At 44.2% G+C, this 26,555-nt stretch overlaps 3 protein-coding genes across 3 annotated transcripts; all 3 read right to left on the bottom strand.

Annotated features, from left to right (window-relative positions):
* Positions 1 to 128: 128 nt before the first annotated feature.
* Positions 129 to 16,379, bottom strand: LOC115533163 (myosin-1B-like). The gene is made up of 39 exons (XM_030343496.1): positions 16,274 to 16,379; positions 15,605 to 15,817; positions 14,997 to 15,140; positions 14,452 to 14,608; positions 14,154 to 14,181; positions 13,961 to 14,075; positions 13,510 to 13,602; positions 13,060 to 13,123; positions 12,874 to 12,972; positions 12,631 to 12,734; positions 12,128 to 12,266; positions 11,772 to 11,890; positions 11,525 to 11,674; positions 11,277 to 11,447; positions 10,665 to 10,971; positions 10,177 to 10,241; positions 9,906 to 9,993; positions 9,514 to 9,631; positions 8,885 to 9,008; positions 8,574 to 8,710; positions 8,243 to 8,498; positions 7,550 to 7,792; positions 7,227 to 7,403; positions 6,856 to 7,001; positions 6,636 to 6,726; positions 5,953 to 6,342; positions 5,613 to 5,739; positions 5,407 to 5,525; positions 5,095 to 5,291; positions 4,698 to 4,881; positions 4,265 to 4,430; positions 4,047 to 4,171; positions 3,305 to 3,613; positions 2,942 to 3,145; positions 2,586 to 2,711; positions 2,217 to 2,387; positions 1,558 to 1,662; positions 1,014 to 1,109; positions 129 to 581 (listed from the first exon to the last, which is right to left on the bottom strand). Exons 2-39 carry the CDS (start codon positions 15,803 to 15,805, stop codon positions 438 to 440), a joined length of 5,799 nt encoding a protein of 1,932 aa, XP_030199356.1. The 5' UTR covers positions 15,806 to 15,817; positions 16,274 to 16,379; the 3' UTR covers positions 129 to 437.
* A 2,899-nt stretch (positions 16,380 to 19,278) lies between these two features.
* sco1 (synthesis of cytochrome C oxidase 1) lies at positions 19,279 to 24,298 on the bottom strand. The gene is made up of 7 exons (XM_030378806.1): positions 23,992 to 24,298; positions 23,562 to 23,672; positions 23,329 to 23,419; positions 22,722 to 22,919; positions 22,181 to 22,273; positions 20,624 to 20,739; positions 19,279 to 19,995 (listed from the first exon to the last, which is right to left on the bottom strand). The coding sequence occupies exons 1-7, from the start codon at positions 24,142 to 24,144 to the stop codon at positions 19,861 to 19,863; spliced, it is 897 nt and encodes a 298-aa protein (XP_030234666.1). The 5' UTR covers positions 24,145 to 24,298; the 3' UTR covers positions 19,279 to 19,860.
* A 349-nt stretch (positions 24,299 to 24,647) lies between these two features.
* On the bottom strand, positions 24,648 to 26,500 carry tmem220 (transmembrane protein 220). Its single transcript, XM_030378817.1, has 6 exons — positions 26,097 to 26,500; positions 25,988 to 26,017; positions 25,849 to 25,909; positions 25,460 to 25,583; positions 24,970 to 25,029; positions 24,648 to 24,886 (listed from the first exon to the last, which is right to left on the bottom strand). The coding sequence occupies exons 1-6, from the start codon at positions 26,199 to 26,201 to the stop codon at positions 24,754 to 24,756; spliced, it is 513 nt and encodes a 170-aa protein (XP_030234677.1). The 5' UTR covers positions 26,202 to 26,500; the 3' UTR covers positions 24,648 to 24,753.
* Between the last annotated feature and the right edge of the window lie 55 nt (positions 26,501 to 26,555).

The raw sequence follows: 26,555 nt of genomic DNA, 5'->3' as shown, positions 1-26,555 counted from the left end.
ACAGCAATGCATATCCAATTCACACAGGAAACAAACAGTCTCACTGCTATTTGATTTCATATATATTATCATAGATTGATATGGGATAAATATTTATGTATATATATACATATATATATTCAGATAATTGAAAAACGATAGGTAATTTGATACATTGTGCAACTTGATACCTGACCTATACTTTGACAAACATTTATTCATGTCTCACAAAAAAAACGCAAGGAAACACTTTAACACACAATAAACATTGTATTTATATTATACCTACTGTTGAACCACATATATAAGTAAAGGCATATGTATTGTGTACATGTGCCAAATTGCATTATATTTCTCCAATAAATTCGAAATACACTGTATTCTCTAAACAAACAAAAAAAAGCCAGAACTCATTCTATTACATTCAGAAACACAAGAGCACTGAGAATATACTTTTCCTATTCTCCTTTGCCAGCAATATTGCGACTTTTAGCGCGGAGTTTGTTGACTTGAGACTCTGCGATGTCGGCGCGCTCCAGCGCCTCCTCCAGGTCGTGCTGAGCCTTGCGGGACTTGGCGAGATGCGCACTGCTCAGCTCCTCCTGTCAATCACACGATACAACGCCGCCCCTCGGGATGAGTCGCATAATGATACAGAGTTAATTAGTCTAATCAAAGTTGTAATTTAATACACATTTAACCCCAGTGTAATTCAGATACATGTACACATTGAAATACAGCCTTAAACGCCTTGAAATCATTATACATGTCTACTGGGGAATGTACAGGTTTTTGGTCCTTTTCTCAAGCACAATATTTATAATTGTATCTCTACAAAATGCCTTTGCTACCTTAGCCTCTTTTGTTAATTATGACTACTGTGAGTTTTTACTACGTACTTGACCTTTGTCTTGGCGCAAGATTAGAATGTTACTGTACAGAGACGAATGACCGTGTTACGCCGCCCACTTGCCAGTTAAACACTCAAGCACATATTGGTGTTTGAAAGTAAGGGTGAGCATGCAGCCACTCACCGTCTCCTCACACTGGCGCTTGTACACCTTCACTTTGAGCTGCAGTTTGTTGACCAGGTCCTGCAGCCTGGCGGCGTTCTTCATCTCCTCCTCCCCCTGAAACACTATGCTCATTATTGTCCCCTCACCGGCCTGTCTGTACCCGTCTCTCCATCTAGCTCGTGAACAGGGCCATAGCCAGGGTTTAAAAAACAGTGAGGTCCGGCATCAGCTGCGGGGGTTCAGTTTATTTGGGAGTGAAGGGTGGGGGCGGATGCTCGACACACGCACCATCAGATGAACCACACAGTGTAAGCAAAGTACCAAGTCGAAACTGAAAGAGGCATGCAACCATCTCTGAGAAATTCTCAACCATTCCTTTTTTTAGACAGTTTCCAATATTTCCACCTCTGTGAGCGCGTGTGTGTGTGTGTGTGTGTGTGTGTGTGTGTGTGTGTGTGTGTGTGTGTGTGTGTGTGTGTGTGTGTGTGTGTGTGTGTGTGTGTGTGTGTGTGTGTGTGTGTGTGTGTGTGTGTGTGTGTGTGTGTGTGTGAGATCTGCCTACCTGATGGGTGACCTCCTTCATTCTTCGCTCATATTTGCGCACGGCCTTCATGGAGTCCCCACTGCGTTTGTGCTCCGCCTCCAGCTCTGCCTCCAGCTCCCGGACCTGAGGAAACACCTGGATGAACTCCGCCCTAGTAGAGGTATCTGGAGATCTCTAGTGTAGATCTCTAATCAGGGTCTGACCAAGGCAATGGTCAAACCATCTACATGAGACTCCTGATGCCTCCTGTGTATCAGGTCGCGGTTACTTATTCTATATTTTATTTATCTTTAAGTAAATTCTCAATGAGCAGGCCAGGGTTAGATATATTTTAGTTACTGTCTATATTAGGGGTGTCAAACTCAATTTCTCTGCAATTCTGCTGCAATAGATTATTATTGGTTGTAGCATTAGCTTTATATTTAATAACAAGCTCTGAAAGAAGAATTCTAGGAAAAGGAACTGCAAGAACAATTAAAGTTCACAATTATAATACAATTATTTAAAATAAATAAACATAGTAGTATAAGCAAGAATTACTGTCAGCTAGCAGCCAGACCATGATCTACACCAACAGAAATATTAGCTTTCAGTGAGTGGATAAGATAAACAGGGTGCATTCTGGGATATGTAGGAAGTTGATGACTTCAGTTTGCACGTAGTGGGGGTTAGCGTACCCTGGTCTCCAGCTTCTGCAGCTCCTTCTTGCCGCCCTTCAGGGCCAGGTTCTCGGCCTCGTCCAGGCGCTGCTGCAGGTCCTTCACGGTCACCTCCAGGTTCTTCTTCATCCTCTCCAGGTGGGCGCAGGTGTCCTGCTCCTTCTTCAGCTCCTCCGCCATCATGGCCGCCTGCAGGGGAAACACCCGCCATTACTTTTCCTGATGTCTAAATGATAGCCTTCCAGTGATTAGTGACATGGCTATGACTACTGATTTGCAGCGATTCAGAATACGATTTTTATGAATAAAGAGGCACGGGTTAAGGCATTTTCCACAGTGATCCTTACAGGTATAAAACATCAACTTAGAATAAAGATGGAGGATTACATCTGCGATGGCCTTCTTGGCCTTATTATCTGCACTCTGGGCTTCCTGGACTGTATCCTCCATGTCAGCGTGCAGCTGACTAATATCGGAATCCATCTTCTTTTTGCTGCTCAGGAGACAGGTGTTCTGCTCAGGTGAGGAAGAGAAGGGTTAATACACTAATAGTACTGGTCTGCAATAGAATTATACATTGAATACATTACTTGAGTGGATAAGCATAGTAATGTATCCAATGCTTTCAAACAAAAGGTAAAAAAACCTCTATTCTCTTTCTGACATTGACTGAGCTGTCTAGAGGTCGAGATCTGCCTTCTTGTCTTGAGTTACGATACGTTTCTTTAATGCTCCCGTGTCACCTGGGCATGAAGCAGCTGAACCCTCTCGCTGACGGCCACCAGCTCCTGCTCGGCGAGCTTGCGGCTCCTCTCGGACTGCTCCAGGGCCTCCATCGTCTCCTCCACCTCCGCCGCCAGGAGGGCGCTCCGGCGCTCCGCGATCGCCAGCTGCTCCTTCAGGTCCTCCTGGCTGTGGACGGCCTCATCCAGACAAACCTGAGTGTCCTGTCAGGAGAGGGAGGACGATGGTGGGCTTCATGTGCTTTGTGTTTGGCTGTTTTGTCTCTCTATTGGAATCCTGGGTCAAAGGAGTTTGAACATCTAGACCCGGCAGAAGACAAAGCAGTGTTGGTAAACGCCATGGCAGTACAGTTGGTCGCTCACCTTGTACTGCGCCTGGATGTTCCTGAGCTGCTTGGTGGCGTCCGACGCCTGGAAGTTGGCGTGGCCTAGGTGGACCTCCATCTCGTTGAGGTCGCTCTCCAGCTTCTTCTTGAGGCGCACGGCGTCGTTGCGGCTGCGGGCCTCGGCGTCCAGGGAGCCCTGCAGGGTGTCCACAGCCCTCAGGTGGCTCCTCTTCAGCAGGTCCAGCTCCTCGTCCTTCTCGAGCACCCTGCGGTCCTTCTCCGAGCGGATCTGGTTCAGCTCCAGCTGGAGGTGCAGCAGTTTGGCCTCTTCCTGTTCCATGGAGGACTGGAGGGGCAACAAGTGACGGAGTCAGTGGAATAACGCCGCTTTAAAACCTACACCCTGTGGTTGCACGGCGAGGAGCTTGCAACAATATTTAAATTAAGGAAGTGGAAATGAATCCAGAATATCCATCGAACCATGAACTATCCTGGGTGCGACCGCTCTAGGCCTGGTGGCACTAGTTCTGGGTAAGAGCGAGAGAGAAACAGCACCAACTCTGGGGAAATTGTATTCCATTAATGGCAAATCAGTTAGCTGTTATCGTCCAATGCTGAGAGACACATATTCATTCAGCATTACTGGTGGTTATCACTTTGACAGCAAATATGATGTACGGGGATAAGTAAACCCCTTCAGTATTGAAACAATAGTTTAAACATCCATGGCCAGATGAGACTTAACTGTGATCAGTAGATAATAAAGGCAAACAAGGCACCTCTGCTTCCTCAAGAGCAACTTGGATTTCACTCTTTTCCTGTTCCACTTGCTTGGCAGCTTTCTCCATCTCGTGGATGGTCTTTGCCGATTGGCCCAGTTGTTCGGTGATGTCGGTTATCTCCTCTGTAATGCAAAGCCAAAGGGTCAGATAAGAAGACGACAAAAGTCCACTCAACATCCAACAATGAGAATCTTGGGTCCAACGTTATTTCTTACGCTGGAGGTTTTTGTTCTCCCGCATCATGCTCTCCAGGTGGTCCAAGGCCTCCTCGTAGGAGTTCTTCAGCTTGAACAGCTCGGTGCTCACGGTTCTGGACTCCCTCTGAGAGACCTCCAGTTCAGACTGGCTCTCCTCCAACTTCTGTTTCCAGTCACCAAGAACCTGACAGGGGGGTTAGGGTGTTTGAATCCCAGCCAAAAAGCTCTGGGTTCAAGCTCAGTCTTACTGTAGGTACCCTTAAACAAGATCCACCTTACTGCTATTCATGCCAAAATTTCCTGCATCTTTATGTCACTGTGAATCACTTAAGATAGCTTTTAATGGGATTGCAATAATCCATAACACATTACTGAAATATTTGGGGATGATACCCTGACTTGAACACATTCTTATGAGGAGCCTGCCCTTCTAATCCGGAATAGACTGTACCTTGTCAAAGTTCCTCTGCTTCTTGTCCAACATGGCGCTGGATGCATTCGACCGCTCCAGCTCCACATTGAGGTCCTCCACCTCCGCCAGCAACCTTTGCTTGGTCTTCTCCAGCGACCCACACTTGGCGTTTATGGCCTCTGTTGACTCCTCGGATTCCTGAAGCCTCTGAGCCAACTTCTTCCTTTCGTGTCAAAGTTAAATTTATCCACATTTCAGCTAAGACAAACTTGATTTGCATTGTACACATTGTAATGCTTATGTTAAAAAGAAGATAAAGATTATAAACTTAGATAGATAGATCGTGTGACACGCAATGAGCACAACAAATTTGAACTTGTACGACTGGAAGGAAACAACGACAACCGCCACCCATCACTACCGAAGGGTTCCTTACTTGGCCTCCTCCAGCTCGTCGGTCCTCTGGATGGCGTCCGTCTCGTACTTGGTCCGCCACTGGGCCACCTCGCTGTTGGCCTTGGACAGGCCTCTCTGCAGCTCCCCCTTGGCCTCCTGCTCCTCCTCGTACTGCTCCCGCAGGAGCTCGCAGTCGTGGCGCGCCGACTGCAGAGCGTGGGCCAGGGAGCTCTTGGCCTGAAATGCACGACACAATACAAGTGAACGCACCGATGAGGAATGATCAGGTAATTATTAAGTATCAGCATCAGCGCAGGGTTTGCTTCGTGTGGCCCTTTGTGCATCGTCTGACCTTGGTCTCTTCGTCCAGATGTCTCTTCAGCTCCTCAGTTTGTTGACTGGCCGTGTTCTTCACCCTGTGTATCTGAGACAGAGCGGCGTCCTTCTCCTCAACCTGCCGGGAAAGTTCCCCTGTGGAGGGTTTTAGTCGGTGGCTTATTAACAGCATTACATTTACAATAGTTGTTTTGTTCTTTTACTTCGTACTGTTGAGTTTACCGTTTTCTGTCTGCAGACAACTGGCGAGTGTGGTGTAATCACTCAGAGACCTCTGGGCGTCCTCCGCTTTGCTTTTGTATTCGGTGCTTTGGTCTTCCAGGCTCCTGCATAGTTTTTCCAGATTTGCCTGCAATATTTCAAGACAATTCAATATTTAGTCCTGTTTGTCTTTGAATTAGTTAGCAGGCGCTATAGTCCAACGCAACTTGTAGTGACTAAGAGCATCTTAAAATAACGTTTACAAGTGGGCTGCAAACAATCGTGACCAAACCAAGTACCACTGAAACACCCTAGCCCAGACACCATACTGCCCCCCATCTTTAAAACTGAAAACTCGCACCTTGCTCTTCAGAACACTCTCCATGTTGCAGACCAGGTCGTCCACCTCCATCTTGAGCTCGCTCTTGTCCTTCTCCAGCTTCTGCTTCACCCTCTGGAGGTTGTCTATCTGCTCGCCGAGCTCGGCGGTGCAGTCCGCCTGTTTCCTGCGCAGGGCGGCCGTCGTTGTCTCGTGCTGCAGGGTCGACTCCTCCAGGTCCCGGCGAAGGCGGTGGAACTCCACGTCCCGCTTCTTGTTGACCTCCACCTGGGCGGCGGTGGCTCCGCCCGCCTCCTCCAGCCTCTCGCTGATCTCCTCCAGCTCCCGGGACAGGTCCGACCTCTGCTGCTCCACCTTGGCCCGGGATGAACGCTCCGCCTCCATCTCCTCCTCCAGCTCCTCAATGCGGGCCTGGAGTGGTGGAAGTAAAAAAACGTGATTTTCTAATTCCTACAGCTGCTCTGAACTGTATGTCTAGAAACGAGGTTGTGCAGCACTTTTGGAACTGCTCCAAAATTGATTGTGCTGTTTGATTCTTTTCAAACATGGAAGTCTGAAAAATTATTAATTTTATAATGTCTATTTGTTTAAAGTGGGGTAAAAATGGATGACATATTGGCGGTAATGTTGGCTTAGAGTGTCTGTTTAGCCATTTGGGACTGGAGTAGTGAAGAGAACCCCAGGGCAGATATAGGTATACAAACCTGCTGCTCTTTGATTTTCTTTTGGAGTTGTATACTAAGAGTCTGTTCATCTTCCATTCGGCTCTGTAGGTTGATGACCTCAAAGTCCTTTCTGGAAAAAAAGGACAAATGAAGACCATTATTTGGTTATTATCTATAATATCATTTATTAGTTTATAATTAACCTTTACACATGGCCCCTAGAGAATCCAGGTTGTCAAGTGAGATGAGGTGTATGTACTGTTTCAGTGTTTCCTGCTGCCGCTGTCGGTCACTCTCTATGGTCATGATGTTCTCCTGGGAAAGCCTGAGATCTCCCTCCAGCTTCCTCCTGGTTCTTTCCAGATCGGCTCGCACCTTCTTCTCTTGCTCCAGGGACCCTTCGAGCTGGAAAATGTTAACATTTACATGTTTTAAAAACACTATTCAGATGCTGCAACATTGTTCTACAATTCTGTTTTGGGAAGGTAAATAAAGATAATAATAATACATTTTTAATTTTGGCGTCTTTCAAGTCACCCGAGGTCCCCTTACATAGAGTAAAAAATCTAAAATAACAACAACAACAAAGCTTAAAATAACAGCATCAAACATTAATAAGGTGATACATACATCGTCCACCTGTTGCTCCAACTTGACCTTGCTCTTGGTCATGGAGTTCACTTTATCCTCTTCAGCTTGGAGATCGTCCAGAGTCTGCTGATGCACCTCTTGTAGTGATTTAATCTCCTTGGAAGACTTTAGCAGGTGGTCCTCCAGCCCTGCCAATTCCTCTACCAAGTTCTTGACCTGCGCAAAGAAACTTTGTCCGTTCATCATTTTTGTCCCTTTTATGCGATCCAATTCAAAGCATACTCCTTAGAAAAAGTCCCATCAGTTCTACGTACCTAGTAATAGTTTCACAACCCACGGTTTGAAAACTACAGTCCACTGACCTTATTCTCAGTGGCGTACTTCTCCTTCTCCACCTTGGCGATGATGAGTTCCAGGTCATCGATGTCCCTCTTGAGATCCAAACACTCGTCCTCCAGCTTCCTCTTCTTGGCCGTCAACTCGGCGTTGATCTCCTCCTCTTCCTCCATCCTCTCTGAGAATTCCTTCACCTTGGCCTCCAGGTGGATCTTGCTCTTGATGAGACCCTCGCAACGCTCCTCGGCGTCGCACAGGTTATCCCGCTCCTGCCACGCGAGACATACACAGGATCTTGTAACACCTGTTTCTACGCTTTGCTGGATCAATCTGTTCACTGAACGTTAAGCCTTCTGTCGACAGGTACAACACAGACAATTCTCCAAAGTGGATGAATAAGGAAAGGTTGGTTTGGCATGTGGCTGGGCACCTATTTCTGAAAGCAATGACATTGTCAAGTGATCCAGCCCTTCCTGGCTGGCTTAAGTGGTCTTCGAGAAGGTATGTGTTTTTGGCATTTTCGGTGTGTGATTATACATTTATCTAGCTAAGAGTAGAGAAAATCTACTCTTACTGTTTAAGGTAGGCAAGTGGTGTGCAAATCATTTCCGACATGCAATCCCTCATCAACATTTGAATGCCAAGAGATGGATAAAATACGGAAGATATACATTTAAACTTTTTTTTTTTTATCTCTCTTGACTAGCAAAATAACCTACGGCTTGAATCTGAAGGAAGAGGTCATTCTTCTCCTGAACCATAATCCCCATCTTCTGCTCCAGCTCCTTCCTCCGGGCCTCTGATCGGAGGTACTCCTCTCTCAGCCGGGATAGCTCCTCCTTCATGTTCTGCATCTCCTTCTCCGCCTCAGCGCTCCGGAGCAGCGGCTTGATCTTGAAGTAGAGCCTCATCCAGGGCCAGTTCTTCACACTCATGAAGGAGCGGATGTTGTACTGAATGATGTATATCGATTCCCTGGAAACAAAGAAAAAACTCAGGCATGATTCTTGAAGCATATTCCCCATACTAGAGGGTGGATGCTGTGTTCACCTATTCTTGGTCATCGCTTTGAATCTCTGCCGGCCGACGTAACCGCGAGAAACGGCCTGAATTCGGGTGATCAGCACAGCCAGGCGTTCGTCTCTCATCTCCTCCAGAAGACCCAACAGTCCAGCTTTGAAGAACACCTGCATCATGTCATGGGATAAAGGTCAACACATTTAACTGTGTTTGGTGGAATCGTGCAAAGGATCAATTGAGAACAATAGTAGAAGTTGTTCCTCTTTATAATCAGTGCTATTTATTGTATGCTTTATACTTATTAATTATACCACATAATGCAACTTGGCCATTGAGAGTACCTTTGTGTATCCAAACTTGTACTGGCCGTGGTCCACATCAATGGAGCCGAGGAGTTTCTCTGATGCTTTTTTGCTGTCAATGAACTGCCCTTCCGGTATCGCACTAGCATTCAGGATTCTGTACCTGTGAGGAGGAGTACGTAGTATTTAGTATGCAGTAGTATGTAGTATGCAGTAGTATGCAGTAGTATGCAGTGCAATCAAAACGAGTAGGAGTAATCAAAGGCAATGAAATGCTTTGATTTCAGGCGTCCTCGACTGTGCAGCAAGTAACAAATAAGCATGCAAAAAATGCATACAAAAAAAACAATAAAGCCATGATTTGTATTGTAACCAGATACTAAAAAGCGTGCATGTACATGCCTAAATATCTTACACAATTATTGGGTTGATATTATGCAACCAGGTGTGAGTGTGATTAGCCATTAAAAAATGTTTGAAAAATTGCCCTTTTCCTTTGTTTTCCAGGCTTTTAATAGCTAATCACACCCACGCCCGGTGGCATAATATTCCCCTTTAACACATCTGATAACTGCAAACGAGTTATGACTATGAGCCGTCCACAGATAGGGACATTCTGATGGTAGCTGTTGGTAGAGGATATGGAAGGAACCTGGTCATGGGCTGACCTCTGTTTGAAGTCCCCGTAGAGGATCCTGCTGGGGAACCCTTTCCTGCAGATCCGGATGCCCTCCAACACCCCGTTACAGCGCAGCTGGTGCAGTACGAGGTAGTGCTCCATGGATCCTTGGGGACAATCATTTTACCGCTCAGCATTGAATCAGTGTGACTTGGAAGATGGAATGGAATGATCTGATCAATAATACGTTTTGTACACCTACAAGGTAATGGAAGATGTCCTCGCTGGATTTTCAAAATAAAACAACCCATGGGTGCAGCAAATGAGGCATATTTGGCAGGACTCTTACAGCATTTAAGCATCTTTCTCGCATCGGTATTGATACCATTTCAGTATCACTTTCGAGGGAGGTGTGGCGACATATTGATCGGTTTGTCTTACCTGGTGTTTTGGTTTCATTTGGGATGATGCACCTGACAAAATGAGGATGGGTAGACCGGAGGTTGGACATGAGCTTGTTGAGGTTCTCCTGTCGGAGACAAAGCCAAGAGAACACACAAGAGAGCACTATTCATCAACTTTCATATTATTTAAAAGTTTGTTAACCTTAGACATGGTAGGACCTGCGTAAGAAAGATGCCAACCCAGAGATTATTTCCCCTTCTTAAATAATCGCAGAAAGTAAAACTCCAAAGAAAACACATTACCGTACCCTGAACAGTGCAGAAACCGTCTGAAAGGAAGAGCCCTTTTTCTTGGCACTCCTCCTACTTCCGTCTAGGAGGACGGAGAACAAAAAATGAACAAGAGATTTGCATTGCAAGTACATAGGGTTCCTCTTGTCTCACTCAACTGGTAGCACTATCGCTATGGCATTAACACTGCCAGGGTTGGAGGTTAGATTCTGACTGGGACCACCAATGCTATGAACATATTCACTCAGGGTATTTAAAAGAAAATGGACAAAAAAAAACATAGTATATTACACACAACTATATCTATACTACATAGAGAAATAGCATTCCTATATTTGTGGCAGGACAAGACTAATGGTCAGGGTGGTCGGATAAAGGAGAATGTGAGGCCCACGGGCCGTCAAACTATATCTATACTACATAGAGGAATAGCATTCCTGAATTTGTGACAGGACAGGACTATTGGTCAGGGTGGTGGAATAAGGAGACGGTGAGGCCAACAGACCGTCGGTGGAGGCGTAGGTGGCGAACAGCTTGCCCAACAGCTTCAGGCCCGCCTTCTGGTAGAGCTGGGCCACGGTTTCGTTGAGCGGGTCCTTGTTCTTCTCCAGCCAGCCCGAGATGTTGTAGTCCACTGTGCCGGCGTAGTGCACCAGGGAGAAGTGGGCCTCGGCCTTGCTCTTGGAGGCTTTGGGCTTCAGGAAGCAGCTGTTCTTGCCCAGGTGCTGGTCATACAGCTTGTTCTTGAAGGACACGTCGGTGGCCTTGGGGAACATGCACTCCTCCTCGAGGATGGATAGGATGCCCATGGGCTGGAGGCATGCAGGAGAACCATTTCTTTAGATGTTTGGTTTGATGGATAAATGGATGGATGGAGGGATGGATGGATGAATGAATACAGATAGATACATGTTTCTAGTTGCTTCCAGGTGGATGATGGTGAATGTGCCTAACTTTTAACTTGTGTAACCTGGATGAAGATGGATAGATGGCTACTGAGATAGAACAAGAACTAAGATTGTACTTTGAGATAGTGTTGTTTTTAATCCCAGACTGGACATTGTAGAGATGGATTTTGGTGGATCTACCGGGAGGAAGTTGAAACAGTGCAGTTTACCTTCTCAATGAGCTCAATGCAGGCTGCCAGGTCCATGCCAAAGTCAATGAACTCCCAGTCGATGCCTTCCTTCTTGTACTCTTCTTGCTCCAACACAAACATGTGGTGGTTGAAGAACTGCTGGAGCTTCTCGTTGGTGAAGTTGATGCACAGCTGTTCCAGACTGTTCATCTGCAAGGCATTGTGTCGTTTTAATTCACAAATACATAAGAAGACTAACTAACAATGGTTGCATGAGTCCAATTTACCTCAAATATCTCAAAGCCAGCGATGTCGAGGACGCCGATGAAGTGCTGCCTGGGCAGTTGTGTGTCGAGCTGTTTGTTAATCCTGGTCACCATCCAGAGGAACAGTCTTTCATAGACAGCTTTAGAGAGGGCACCCGTTGAGTTGTTCACCTGTCATCAAAGGTTCCAGAGTTAAAATGGATTTGTAATGTGCCGCAGATTAAATCCGATGTTCAACATAGACTGACTAATGGAAGGGGCAGGGTACCTGTTGCACGGTCTGTCCTTTCGTGACATACTCATTTCCAACTTTCACTCTTGGATAGCATAGCGCCTTCAGTAGATCTGCAGAGTTCATGCCCATGAGGTAAGCCACTTTGTCTGCCACTAAGAGGAAGGATGTATGTAACAAAATTAACAAGTTGTTAGAGTAGGCAGAAAGGCAAACAATAAGCAAGATTCAAGCCGCAAGATTCAACAATAATTGAAATAGTTGGTTTTATGTGGGTCATTTTTAATTGGACCTCTGCATGCATTCCAATTCAACTCTCGAAAGGTTTATCCTTGACCATTGCTTGCGGCTTGTAGCCCATCTTCTGAACCATCAGGTTGTTAACCTCTCACCTTCTGTGCCATCAGGCTCAGCCTGCTCCTCCCGCTGTTTCTGCTTGAACCTCATGTTCCCATGATGCATCACTGCGCCGGTCAGCTTGTAGATGCCCATCTTTTCCTCTGTGCTGAACCCAAGGATATCAATCGCGCTCTACAGAAACCAAGGAACGGTGCTTAGACCACCTGAGTTTACATTCTGAGTTTACAGGCAGACTTGACAATAATTCACTTGGTAAAGAATCTTTTTGAAAGATCCCAGATAATATTGCATGATTGCAATAGAGCAAAAATACACAAAAAAATGCTTTTGATTCAATTGTATCATCGGATTTTTGTATTATGTATTTTTTCTTTCTTGGAAAGTCAGCCATTAGGTTCAACCCAAATTTTAGCGGTCTACCTGGAGGCATCCCTGAGCAAGCGGCTCTAACCCCTACCTGCTCCTTCATGATATGAACCTGACCGATTCACATCTCACATCCAAATCCCTTTGGATAAAAGCGTATATATCTTACATCAGTGGCGACCAGCTCTTCTTGGTCGCTGATGCTTTGAACAGTGATCTCCCCCTGGCTGATGAACGGGTAGTCATAAGGGTTGGTGGTGATCAGCAGCAACTCTGGTATAATACAAATATTGATCCTTGTAAATGCTGTATTGGTTGTATGTGTCAAAAAATTCAAAGACTTTAAAAGAAGAACTTCTGTTAAATCCAATAAGTGGAATAAAGACTATGTTCACTTCATGTGACCACCTACCAGTTAATTCTGGCTTTTGATTGGACAGGATCTGATAGAAGATGTGATAGCTTCTCTCAGCCGGGAGTTGAAAGGTCACCCTAGACTTCTCCAGTAGATCTGTGGATTGACATAAGAGGTCAAATATTATCTTATCGCCTACATCCCGGGATTAGCTTTAGTATACGTAGCTCCAGTCCGACTTACAGGTTTCAATATCAGCCGACGACAACTTCCCCTTTGTTCCAAAGTGGATGCGAATGAATTTGCCCTGGAACATAATTATGATAGGGGTTGATGACGATTAGCATTATGATCAGCATAAGGCTCCTAGGTATTGTTACAAGTGTTATCTATGCCACCTAATATATGCATATTAAAGGGACCCTACATAACCGACAGGTGTGATGTTTATTGGACCAATCTTCCAGGTTGTCAGGGGGTACAATCCACTGGGTTGGCTTGTAGGATGATCTGTGCATTATACATCTGAGTGGACACTCCCACATGTGATGTAACTAACAGGTATGGAAGAGCTTGTAATGGCTAATCAACTTCACAGCTGGGGGTACAAGAGGGTGCCTTTAATACTCATAAAGAATACCGATATACAGGAGTGCCGTTGGTGTTATTTGATTTTGACAGAATAAGACTCACAAAGCGAGAGGAGTTGTCGTTTCTGACGGTCTTGGCGTTACCGAAGGCCTCCAGCAGGGGGTTGGCCTGGATGATTTGATCCTCCAGGGTTCCCTGTTAAAAGGAGCATGCTTCCTTGTTTAAAATAAACACAGAAGAAGAGGTCTCTTGTACTGGTTGCAACAAACAGTGGAGAAAGTCCTTTAAGGAAAGGAAAATGGCCAGCCTATGCAACTTTTGAAGGAGGAGTTAAAAAAGAACTAGGTATTTGTGGGCCAGGATAGTCTAGTGGTTAGAGAGTTAGGGTGACTCCAAGCCAAAGGGTTCTGGGTTCGAACCCCAATGGCCGCAGGCATCCTTGGGCAATATACCAGACATGTATCTGAAAATGACTGTAAGTCACTTTGGATAAATCTGCATAATGCTTGTCTGAGTAGAGAGTGAGAGTGCTGGTACGGAAGTCGGTAAATACCTGCATTCTACCATCAAGTGGCTCTTTCTTGCTTGGATCCCCATAAGATGCAATTGTTGCAAAATACTGAATGACCCGCTTGGTGTTCACAGTCTTTCCAGCTCCGGATTCTCCGCTGCAAAAGTTGTACGATGAAATTAGACGAGGGTCTCTTATTGTGACGGTCAAGACAGGAAGTGGAATAGTTACTCACGTGATAAGGATTGACTGGTTCTCACGATCTGTTAAAAAGACGAACAATATATAACTCATAATTTAGTCTTGGGATTTTGGGATTCATACTTGAATAAAGTATTCACACCGGTGTGTTCTGAATTGGAAGTTACTGACAGAATTAATTTTAGATACAATTTGGATAAATATGTACATGGGAGGTTGGCATATATTAAAACTCACACCAAGACACTTGAAAATAAGTAAATCCAGGCGCCTTGGACTTTTCTAACAATTCTTCCCTAAAAGACGTACCCATTGTGTTAGTGTTTGCGTACCGGTTAGCATGTACTGGTAAGCGTTGTCGGAGATGGAGAAGATGTGCGGTGGGACCTCCTGGCGCTTTTTCCCGCGGTATCCGGCCACGACCTCTGGGTTGTAGACCGGCAGCCACTTGTAGGGGTTCACTGTCACACAGAACAGCCCCGAATAGGTCTGGACGGAGGGGGGGACAAGGGCTTGGTCCTCATTAGGATGAACAGTTGAAATAATTGTACCGCAGTGTCATGTGATCTTGATGGGAGGCGAGTGTGGATGTCATGGTGACATTGTTACCATGAGTGCCAGTATTAATTAATTATCGTTCTAAGCATTCCTTTGTCCATGGCGGGTCTGGGGAGGCACATGCCTGAAATTTTTGCGATGTACACATTCAATATACATTCTCGCTCTACAAAGGCTGTATGCTATGCCTGGTTATGTCTGTATGTTATGCCCCCCCCTCCATATAATTCCGTGGCCCTCCCATGCCAACCCAACTCAATGGTACCAGTGGTTTGACCCAAAACCCTGCTAACCCGGCCCTCTGGGTTGGCGGTCTTACGTAGATCATCCAGGCGGCGTAGCGCTCCTTCAGGTTGTAGAGCACGGCGGGCTCGTGGAGGTGGGTCAGCATGGCCATGTCCTCGATCTTATCGTACTTGGGGGGGTTCATGGGCCGCAGGTCATCCTGCTGAACCACCACAATCTGGAGGAAACAAAAGGAAATGCATGAAAATAAATACAATGACATGAACACGTAAATCTTTCTGAAATGTGTAACACACTTTTAAACGTGTGTTATACTTCAGGTGTTTAATATGAATCAAATAACAACGATTATTACACAGCTTTGTTGATTACTCAGTTCTGATTGGTAAATAACGGCATTCTTTGGTCTGTTATTTCTGGACAGTAGACTGCAGCAATAACAGACCATTGCATTAGGTGCTATTTCCAAACGTATAATTGTTTTGGCAGAAGCAATTAAGAACATTTTAATCAGTAAGATATCTTAAAAATCATAGTTTAAAATCAATTGAACCTTTTTGAGTGAAAACTAGTCTAATATGCTCCATTTTATTGACTAAAAAACTCTTGTCTAACTTTCCCATAATATCTAGTCCGTAATCAACAAGATGAGGACCAGAGCTGTCCTTATGCCAAGCCTACCTTTGCGTCCTCGGTTTCCACGGTGATCTTGGAGCCGTCTTGCTTCTTGATCTTGCCCTTCACGTACTCCTGCCTCGCGTCGGTGACGAAGAAGGCCGTTTTGGCGTCGAAGGGCATGTTCTGGGCGGCGACCCGCTCTCGCTCCGGCTTGCGGAGGAACGGCGACGCCACCCCAAAGATCGCCATCTCAACGTCACCCATATCCTACTAGACCTGGTGTGGACCGTGGAACAATCTTAAATACGTTTTTACTGGCTGTAATATATGCTCTGCTTGATCTCATTCTCATTTCAGATCGAAGCTCATTATCAATGACTTAACATGAATACAATGGATCCATCCTTGGCTTAGGATAGGCCTACAGCCAATCAAGCACAGTGAATCAGCAGCAGTACTAGGAGAGTAGAGTTAGGTTTGACTATGGCCAAAAATATGACTCTTGGCCAAATTCGGCAATTAAGCCAGAGGCTAACGAAATATAAATGCCATTTTTCGGCCTAATCAATACAAAATAGTATAGATGTTTAGCATGGGGGGGCCCCAATGGGAATATAACCCCCAACCCTGGTTATGTTAATGCCATGCTCTACCCATTGAGATAGACACAACCACAATAAAGTAATGTACATTTTTGTATTTCTTTCTAAAAAAGAGGTGAATAGCGCTTACCTGAGTGTCCCAAAACGAAAAGGTTTGACAGAATCCAGAAAGGGTTTCTAAAAGCTGTCTGAAAGATGATTATTGCTCTCTTGGTTTATTCCTATTCAATACTCAGTGTGCCATAGAGATGCCCTGAGCCTAACGAGATTTTGACAGCCTTTATAACACCAATGCCGGGACTGTATTAACGCTTTCTCCTATATTTGGCCAGAGAGATCAGATCTGGCTTAAAAGCCAAGTTGGAGAAAGTCCTCCACTGTCTGTTTCATGTCTGTTTTGTATTTTAAAAAACCTAAGTATAGCTGTATTGTGTAATGTGTAAACGGATTTGATTGTGGTCCGCGCCCTCGGTCGATTAAAAAGCAATGATCGCTAAGGGCCACGGATTATGAGCTACGGGGCCAAAAATGGCCCTCATCATTTTCCGGGCTCAGGCGAGATTAGGCCTCCTGAATTATGGCCATGGCGGTCTGAGGACCAGGATGAGGCTGGAGATTGCTGTACAGTCTTTGTCTTAAGTCGTCCATGCACATCAAAGCAAGCCGTTCACATATTCAAACAGGTTCCAGCCAGACCAAAAGCCATGACATTTCATGTAATCTAATTTGTATATCTATTTAGTACCCGTCAGTCGAGCTATCTTGCACTTCTAATAGCTTTGTTGTGGTAACATTGTGTATTGCTTGATATTTTGCCACAAGATTACCTTGGCAATTGAGCATGCTTGAACCCCTAAGAATATCAATAGCCTACTTTTATTATTAATTGATTAACTATTATTGACTTATTGATTTTTTATCTAGCTTTTTTGCTACTCATTATACTACTTTTCCATCCGCTCATCAAGTGTTTTCATAAATACTTATACGCTTGCATCGCATTCCCTGCGTGTTTGAAGGCTGCCATGTTGAGCCTGGTTTGGGTCTGGGTAGATGGATGAGTCACAGAGTGCAGAACGCTCGGCTCACACTAAAACCATCAGCAGACGTTGTCGTGAGAATGCAGAACATGTCAGTTTGCCTTGACGGGGGAGAACAATGACTACACAAAGCCCCTTAGCTCGGTCTTAAGCCGGTCGGCGTGTGTTTCTATCAACAATAATCAGTATTAATAGAGCACCAGTATGTGGTTCCACTCGGCCGTGTGTGTGTGTGTGTGTGTGTGTGTGTGTGTGTGTGTGTGTGTGTGTGTGTGTGTGTGTGTGTGTGTCAGCCCAGTGCGATGTCATAGTTCTAATGTTAATATTGCCAACCCCCCCCACCCCCCAACTGGTGAATGCTTCCCCTTTTTAATGGGATCAAGATGCATTTGTTTTGATCCCAGTCAAATGAATCATTGTTGGAAGTAAACAGCTGGTTGTCTTGACATTAACCAGCTGTTGGAGGATGTACATTTAGGGAACATCAGTTTTCTCGTGCAGCTCCTTTTACATTATGATGATAGGGACTGGCCCGTACCTCTCTCTGTTTGCAAAATATTATAATGGTGTATTTCTTAACAGATTCTACGTTCCCTGGCAGTCGGTGACCGACTAGACGGTCTTAATTGGCGTGGATATAGCGAGTCTAAATCCGTCTTTCCTTTTATCTCCCGCAAGCTCAGACAGCTGCCTCTGCAACTGCTCCTCGGTAGATGAACAAATGTTCACCAGACTTTACCTAACTTTAACACCCCCATACCCATCCACATCCACCACCACCACCACCACCTGTCTCCTGGCAGGTGGATGGCCAGAGAGCAGTTATTCGGAGACAAATCGTAAAGGTCAAAGGATGGAGAGGCAGAGAGTGGGAGGGGGTGATGGAGGGAGACAGAGAGGGTGGGATAAAGGGGAGAGAGAAAAGTTGAGACAGAGGACCCCTTCAGCTGCTTGGGCCTGTAGGGGGAGGGGGGATTGATTTAAAATAGATGTGAAGGTGTTTAAGGGGGTCAAGGTAGAGAGAGAAGGGCCATGAACATGAGCCACAAGAAGGCAGGTCAAACACTGTGTGAAGACTTGCCAGACGGCTTGTGTCAACATCGATTTTAAGCTTGAAAAACACTCGTCATGTGTGCAAATGTCATTCCTATCGCTGCTCAGTCCAGTTTCTTTCCTTTACTCTGTAGCACTGTTTTGTGACTGGCCTTGACTTTGTGAATTTGCCTCGTTTTAGGTTGGAGGTTAACTCTGAATCACTTGCATAGGATCAAAGTGTCTGGTAAACAAATTAGGGGTGGGAAAAATAATCGATTCTTCGATGCATCGCGATTCTCGCTAGAACGATTCTGTCTGGATGCAGATAAATTAATAATCGGAATAAAAAAAAAAGTATACATCTATTATTTTTGCCTGCTGCAACATTCTGTTCGCCAGAAAGGGATAATTTTTGTAATTTTAAAATTAGTGAATTTATCTTCAGTGTGTATTGGCCAATCTGATTTGTCTTGACACGATTGCGATTCAGCCTACGCATAGCATGCACGCAAACTCACAGCCAGACACAAGAACTCCTTCTAATTCAACAGCAGCTTTTCCTTTAATGACTAGAAAGAAAATAAAACTGAAACCTATTTTTTGCATGCTTCGATATTGTGTTATAATGCAAGCTGCATTGATTATTGCATTGTTCATAGAAAGTCATATTTTTGTCAAAAGCTTTCTCTCTTATGAAATATTAGATAAGTTAATTCATCTGTTGATGTCTTTAACGATCATCACAAAAGTAGGAAGTGATTAGCAAACTCTGAGTAGCAAACCCAGATGTATATATATATTTTTTGAAAATCACGCACGGAAATGTACATAAAAAAATCGATAATCGCTTCAGAATCGAATCGTTGACCTCATAATTGGAATCGAATCGAATCGTGAGGTGCCAAGAGATTCCCACCCCTAAAACAAATACCAACAGCCTAAACACGTCGGGTCTATAAGGGGTGGAGTGTAATGCCGTGGGACGGATGGCCGTGGATCGCTTTAGGAGCACTGTGTGGTTCTTAACTGCTCCGCTGGCTCCAAGCACTGTTTATATTGATGACAATGTTTGACTTTTTTATTTTCTTAAATCTCAGAACAAAAATAACTGAAACGAAAATAGTTAAACCCTTTATCAAGATGGCCAGTAGTGCAGAAACAATGCAAAACATAGCGAAAAAAAAAGACAGTGATTACAATGAACAAAAAAAGTTCTTCTTTTCTTCAAAATTGCACTTTTATCATGAAATGGGGTCCATCTTTTTTAAGCTGGTTGTGGTAGTGTTTATTTCACTGCCCAAAGCTCCAGGCATTAGCTGCTACCCACGGTGAAGGCAATCTGCCATTACATTGCATTCTTCTGATGCAGCCAGCGTTCTAAAGTGTATCAGACTTCATGGTTGAGTTATCTTTGATTTAACTTCTAATCCACGCCGGAGGGGCAGCAACAAACCCGCCATCCATAAGACCACTGCAGTCCACCCACACAACCGCTTTTTCTTAAAAAAATAAATACATAGAAAATAAGCATCTGAATAATCATTGGTCATTTGTTATCATAGCGTGTGATCATCAGTCAGGAGTCAGGAGATTCAGTCCCTGGTGATGGCCTGGGGTTTTCCTGAGCAGGTCGATCCAGTCTCTATTTGCCCTTCTTGTGTTTCCTCATGTACGCCGCGATGGAGCCCGTGATCTCTGTGCTCGTCTTGTTCTGGCCGAAGTACTCGAGGAAGTCTCCGTCCGGACCCACCAGGTACATGATGATGGTGTGGTCCACCTGCCGAGAACCACGCCCCGAGTTAGGTCACAACGGCACTACGTTTACATTTACATTGAGGGAATTTAGCAGACGCTTCTATCCAAAGAGCCTTACAGAAAGTACATTTCTGAGAAGAAAGTTTAGCGCTGTCCATACAGTAAGGATGTTTATAGAACCAAGTGCCAAGCCCTTGGTTCTAACCCATTCCCCCTATACAACAAAGCTACTTAGGATAAGATGCTACACAATGTTTAGTACTATTTTCAAGTGTGTACATTAAGTGGCAGGACGTAAAACACACAATAAGTGCGTAAGAGGGGTACTACTACAAAAATGCTAGCTAAATTGAGGAACTTCTTTTAAAAGTCTCTATTGTATTGAGTCAAGAGCGCTATCTCACTGCACACAAACCCCTCCCGGGTGTGCTTGGAAGCAAACACCATCTGGTCCACCTGTTTAAGTCTGATTGCTGAGTTCTAATATCCGCAAAGGAACCAAACTAGGGAGGGAAAACGCTGCAGGGTTCATAAACAAAACCTTGTTGTGATGAAAAGCGTCTCTCCTGCTCATGGTTAAATAGTAAAGACCTCCTCGGTTTCAGGATGAGCTTGAGTGGACCAGCAAAGGGGAGGGGGGGGGAACTCACAATGTAGTCGTTGTCCTCATCCTTGGGCCCCTGGCTGTAGTAGACCCTGTAGGCCCGGGACACCTGCTCCACCTGGGCCTTCGTTCCTGTCAGACCCACCAGCTTGGGAGAGAACTCTGCCAGGCAGAGAGAGAGAGGCACCGTTATAACATTGTGTCTAAAACAGGGGTCAGCAACCTTTTCAACAGGCAGTGCCAGTTTGACATTTTCTCGTTAATGAGTGCCTTAAGCAACAATATATTAAATATTAAGCTGAATTATGACAGAGACCAAAAATGTCCATATAGTCCACAATCATGCATCAACATTTTGGATGTTTTTTTTGTTGTTATATTTACCACATGGGCTTACAAATTATAATGACATATGTCCCATCTTAAAACACCACTTTCAGAAACTCATTCAAAAACTTATTTTCACTGTGAGAAATGTAAAAAAACAAGAATAGATGAGAATGTTGGAACCATCCCCATCAATATCTTTAAGACGTGTGCAGCTTTGCAAAACCATGTGAAGGCGATGCATACAGGCCACTTGCAACAATATTTTAAATATTTTCTTCTCAATTTATCCAATTTGAGAACACTGCTTTCAGTAACTCATTTAATCATATTTGCACTGGGAGGAAATGCCCAAAACAGAATAAAGTGCAAAAAAAATGGTTAGTAATAATTATGCTACCGTATTGTGCGGTGACATTTTTTAATAATAATAATAAAATAAAAAATAATATATATATTTTTTTTTTAAGTGTGCCAATGACTAGGGTTGCCGACCCCAGGTCTAAAATATACAGTCAAAGTTGTGCTCAATCATACATTGAGATTCCACAGCACCTTATAACAATGAATTATAAATACTCACTGTTACTTTCAATTTAAAAAATGTCAATATCCTCATTTCAACCATAGTCTTAGCTATAATTGATCCTGATTAAGTCATTCAATTCTTCAACGGAGAAATCTGCCTATTCTAAGTTTTATGTCACAGCCTTGCTCCTTACAAATCAGCTGGCAATATTGTGTCTCAATATAGTGAATAATCGTATCTATGGTAAGCACAATCAACTTTTACTCATCCTTTTACTGTTTAGTCCAATTCATCGTGTTTCTTCATTCATTACTATACTCTACATTCTGGGAGTTTACAGTAGAGCAATATTGTCAAGAATTCTCTATGGTTTGCATAATAAACTTTGCGTCGTAATCATCTTTGGGTTGCTTTGGCATTATGTCCTTATGCATGCAGTGTCAGGATATATATATATATATATATATATATATATATATATATATATATATATATATATATTTAGTATATGCTACACGTGAACCTCCTAAAATGGCGCAATTTAATTGGTTCGCTATCTCGGGATATTGGGCAATATCCCATGATTGAGATCTCAAACTCGGGATATGTTTTTACCTGAGGCTCCATGGAAAGTGGGAAACTTGGTCTCGGGGGGCTATTCCCCACTATTTACTTTGCCTTCGGCGAATAATTGTTAAATATATTTTGAAGAATTCCCTAAGGTTTGCATGGTAATTGTTACCCTACCTTTCACGTAGGCGGCCATGGCTTCCACGGTGTCCCTGTCGGGGTCGATCGTGACGAGCAGCGGGGTGAGGTTCGGGATGCTTTTTATCTTGTCTAGAGGGAAGCACACGCCAGGGAGTGTTGGTACAGTTACCATGCAATCGATGAGAAGCGACACGGACGAACGACCATCGGGACGTGAGCTGACCGTGACAGAAGACGACTTTACAGCCTGTTTAGGCAGCAGACATTGGGGTTCGAACCCACAACTTTTCAGCAGAAACAAATTAAAAAAAGCTCTCTTTTTAACAAGAATCTTACAATCTACACTTGCAAAACCAGCCACATGTGTTCAGCCACATGCATGATGGATAGATCAGCAAACCAATCAGTACAGTCCACTGGCTAGGTTGGACACGCCCCTTCATGATGTCAACCTCTTGAAACTTGAAATAGCTTATCAACAACGCTGCTGGAAGCAGAATGGCATCCATTTAACATCAGGATCCGTAGGGGGGGGGGGGGGGTAAAGCAATGCATGATTGGAATAAAAGTGGGTCACCTATGGCGTCCACCACCTCGATCATCTTCTCGATCTCGTCAGGGCAGATGTCAGGGCAGTGCGTGAAGCCGAAGTAGAGCAGCACCCACTGGCCCAGGAAGTCCTCGCTCTTGCTGGGTTTGTTGTTGTGGTCCACCAGGGAGAAGGGGCCGCCCAGCGCAGCCTTGCCTATCGACTTGTTACGCTCCTTCTCAAGCACTGAGGTTGGAGAGAGAGAGACACACACACACACACACACACACACACACACACACACACACACACACACACACACACACACACACACACACACACACACACACACACACACACACACACACACAGGTAGATGCTTCCATATCTTCCTTGGCTTTTAAAGATTCACCTCAATGTGTGACGCTTTACAAGGATTAATGAATGAACAACACTCTCACATGAACACAATATGCTTATAAATGTGACACAATTCCCAATTTCCCATGAGAAAGATGTCAAGTCAACTCTTACAACGTATCATAATTAAAGTAATAATGTGTTTGTACTGTAATACATAGTAACTACCACTGTGTATATTTTTACTGGTATACTGGTAATGTGCAATGACAACATTGACAGTCAGTGCTCTTACGTTCTTCCTTTTCCTTCTTGAAGTACTTCATGAGACCCAGGACAGTGCCGCCGATGGCGAATGTGATGGCTAAAGATTTCCACGTCACAGGCTGTGCGGAAAAAGAATAGCATACAATGGGTAAGTCTGTCCCTTTGACAGAAACCATGATTTGAGTCTCTGCCAACAGTTGAAATCTCTCTTTTATATCTAGCTGCATACACGGACTCTATTGTAGTCTGACTCAGTCATACCCCGGTTTTTTTGGACTTGGACTTTTGACCGGGTGGAGGAGGTAGAGATGAAAACGCTCTGCTGCAGAGTGGAGGTAAACATCTGGTTGTCCTGGACATCTGTACCCGGGCCTGGATGGGGATGGTTAAAAAACAAAATAAACTCTCAAGATTCAGCCAAAACTGAGATAGGATCCTCCGCACACACACTCTATCCATAGTCACACAAATAGACCCCACACACAGCACCAGGGTCTAGACATCATCAGGGGCAATCATATCCATAGTCTCTCGCACACGCACACACACACACACACACACACACACACACACACACACACACACACACACACACACACACACACACACACACACACACACACACACACACACACACACAAACCCGTCTTCTCATTCATTCATGTTATAACATCTTCTTGGTTTGACCTACCAGGCAATGGAGTCTCAAAGATGCCATGGCATTAGATAACGTGCCGTGTCGTCCCGGTAGAGCGCTGTGTATAGATCGGAGTGCGTGTGTATGTGCAGATCCCTGCAGAACCAGCCTGTACCACATATTGGGGTTTGAGAGGCTCAGGGTCATGTCTATGATGCCTGAAACTGTCGCGTCCGACAAGGAAGTAGATGTCAGTTTACGCAACGTGTGTAGAGTCTAGACTAAGCCGGCCCTGGGTCAGTTTATGTATTTTTTCGGACTGCATTTTGACCACAACTTCTGGTAAATAAACTGATCTAAGATCAGCGCTCGCTGTTCGCACGTACCGGATGTTGCGTCATTTTATGCTGTCGTTGGATATTATTACTCACTGGACATCTAGCGGCGGGTTTATGTATTGCGGTTGTTTTCAATGTTTTCAAAAGACACTGACACCATGAAGTAGACTGTAGACTTACTATTCTTGTAAACTATTCTTATTTGATATTCCTATATCCTGCAATGTTTCTGTCATTGATACTGAGGGTAGAGCTGTATGCTGTTCATATCTAGATTAACTAATATCTATTAATTAGGATTCCACACGTTTCTGTACTGCGTAATACTTTCAGATTCTGACTCGTTGCAGTTCATAGAAACATTAAAGAGGCTTTAGAGAAGAACAGTTTAATGTCCCAATGTTGTTTTGAAAGTCCATGATCGCCTTGATTAAGAGTCGTATATTATATAAAAAGTAAACAGGCAGGGGGGTGGGCTCTAGATGGCCGTCTGACAGTGCGAGGGCCAGTTGGCTGTGAGCTCCTTGTTGTGGTAGTAGTACATCCACGCTACAAAGGGGAAGGCTGTGATGGCTGTGGCAGTGGACACTCGCAGAATTCCAACAGGCCCCCTGGTGAGGACACACGCAACATTCAGTTAAAAAGAAAATATAAATGGTTCTGTTTTAAATTAATCAGGAAATATCTTCCCAACCTTCCGGAGTGGCGACACAACAGAAGCCAGATTACAGTCAGCACTAGTCCGGAAAATTCTCTAGAGGAAAAAAGAGGGAAAAAAAGTTGTTACAGCAGGGTTCGCTATTAAAAATATCAGCCTCAGGCGTACCTACTAAGACAAGGCTCCAGAATAACACTGTTTGAAAGACATGCATCAATTATGATGTAAGAGTCTTAATTTCTAGAACATTCCTGAAATAAAAGATGAGGCAGAATACTAGTGTTTAATAAGTTGTAGTTGTATAGAAATAAGTATGTATCAGATGCAAGAATTGGAGATTTTATTCTTCATGTGTTTGTTAATGAGAGACATCATTATGGGCTGTATTCATACTAGCGGGGTAGTCCTCCTACATACTATTCTATACTATTACATGAAGACAGTTCTGCCACGATGCCCTATACTAATACCACAGGTCCCCCGTTTAAACTCAGGGGTCGATAGAAATCAATGCAACATAACACACCTCCCCTCCTCTTGCTGGAACAAATTGGTGATGCGTTCTCTATATAAGGTCCAACCCAACATGCCCAGCACGGAGGTTGAAACCATCACGTGGAGATCAGCAATCTTCCTCCACGCCAACCATTCTGAAAATGATCGAGAATATTGTCATTACAATATTATTGGCTAGAAGAAGACCAACAGTTGACCTCTGTTAGAGTCAAACTGATTGAACTGAATGTTTAACATAATGTGCAGTGATAGCTTTTTGGCCACTTGATGGCGCATTTGGCATGGATACCTCCCTCACTGTCACTGGGTCGTTTGATCACGGAGGATTGAAGGACTTTGTACTAAGTCAACTCTTGTCAACTAATAATGATAATAGATCACTGTGAGTCGTTTCTTTACCTGTCACCTGGGGTTTCAGCCCGATAGTCATACAAAGAGTTGCAGGAACGGCGTATCCAACCTGAAAAGAGCCATCTTGTAAACGAAAACGTTGATGGAATGTGATTTGCAGATTTCCAAAGCCTAACAACGGTCTTACCATCCACAGCCCTGCGTCGGGATCATTTATCTATATAAAAGGAAAATTAAATATTAATGTCAATCGAAAGTCCGACATAACAAGGCACTGTGGAGCCAGAACCACTCACCTGTACATAGGCTGCAAGAGCGAAAAATACAGACATGCACACATTGCAAACTTGCCACAAAACCAAAATAAATGTGTTGGTGATCCCTCTGCAGTCTCCGTTCATCTCTGTAATTATTGCAAGTGTCTCTACTACAGTTATCCAAAACAAATACGTTCCCGTCTATGATCGTTCCGGATCAAGGCGATCCAAGGGTTTAAAAAAGAACTTCTTTCCAATCCATCCGCTGAACGATTCCTTCTTCTTCGCATCCTGGACTTTAGAGCGGAAAGGCTCACTGGGGCCAAACTCTGTTGCCTACCTTGTTGCGGTATTATTCAAACAGACGTGAGATACGTGTACGTTTTAACGACGAATGGGTGTAATGCATTCTGCTGATATCAGATTGGAACCAGACATAACGCAACAACAAATAAAAGTCCAGAAAGTTCATAAATAAATGGGCCTTCTTATTGACTT

This window comes from Gadus morhua, chromosome 2, assembly GCF_902167405.1.
Source record: "Gadus morhua chromosome 2, gadMor3.0, whole genome shotgun sequence".
Lineage (NCBI taxonomy): Eukaryota > Metazoa > Chordata > Actinopteri > Gadiformes > Gadidae > Gadus > Gadus morhua.
This window is presented reverse-complemented; position numbering and strand designations above follow the sequence as displayed.

What these genes read in the sequence shown, in the direction of transcription:
- LOC115533163 (XM_030343496.1), bottom strand. Translation starts at nt 15,805, where the DNA reads ATGGGTGACGTTGAGATGGCGATCTTTGGGGTGGCGTCGCCGTTCCTC. An exon ending in GCATTGAGCTCATTGAGAAG is followed by an intron (nt 10,972 to 11,276) that starts GTAAACTGCACT and finishes GCATGCCTCCAG; the next exon opens with CCCATGGGCATCCTATCCAT. An exon ending in ATCTGGACGAAGAGACCAAG is followed by an intron (nt 5,292 to 5,406) that starts GTCAGACGATGC and finishes CGTGCATTTCAG; the next exon opens with GCCAAGAGCTCCCTGGCCCA.
- sco1 (XM_030378806.1), bottom strand. Translation starts at nt 24,144, where the DNA reads ATGACCCTGAGCCTCTCAAACCCCAATATGTGGTACAGGCTGGTTCTG. An exon ending in CAAGAAGGAAAAGGAAGAAC is followed by an intron (nt 22,920 to 23,328) that starts GTAAGAGCACTG and finishes CTCCAACCTCAG; the next exon opens with TGCTTGAGAAGGAGCGTAAC. An exon ending in CGAGGTGGTGGACGCCATAG is followed by an intron (nt 22,274 to 22,721) that starts GTGACCCACTTT and finishes GCTTCCCTCTAG; the next exon opens with ACAAGATAAAAAGCATCCCG.
- tmem220 (XM_030378817.1), bottom strand. Translation starts at nt 26,201, where the DNA reads ATGAACGGAGACTGCAGAGGGATCACCAACACATTTATTTTGGTTTTG. An exon ending in CTCTTGCAGCCTATGTACAG is followed by an intron (nt 26,018 to 26,096) that starts GTGAGTGGTTCT and finishes CCTTTTATATAG; the next exon opens with ATAAATGATCCCGACGCAGG. An exon ending in TTCCAGCAAGAGGAGGGGAG is followed by an intron (nt 25,030 to 25,459) that starts GTGTGTTATGTT and finishes TTTTTCCTCTAG; the next exon opens with AGAATTTTCCGGACTAGTGC.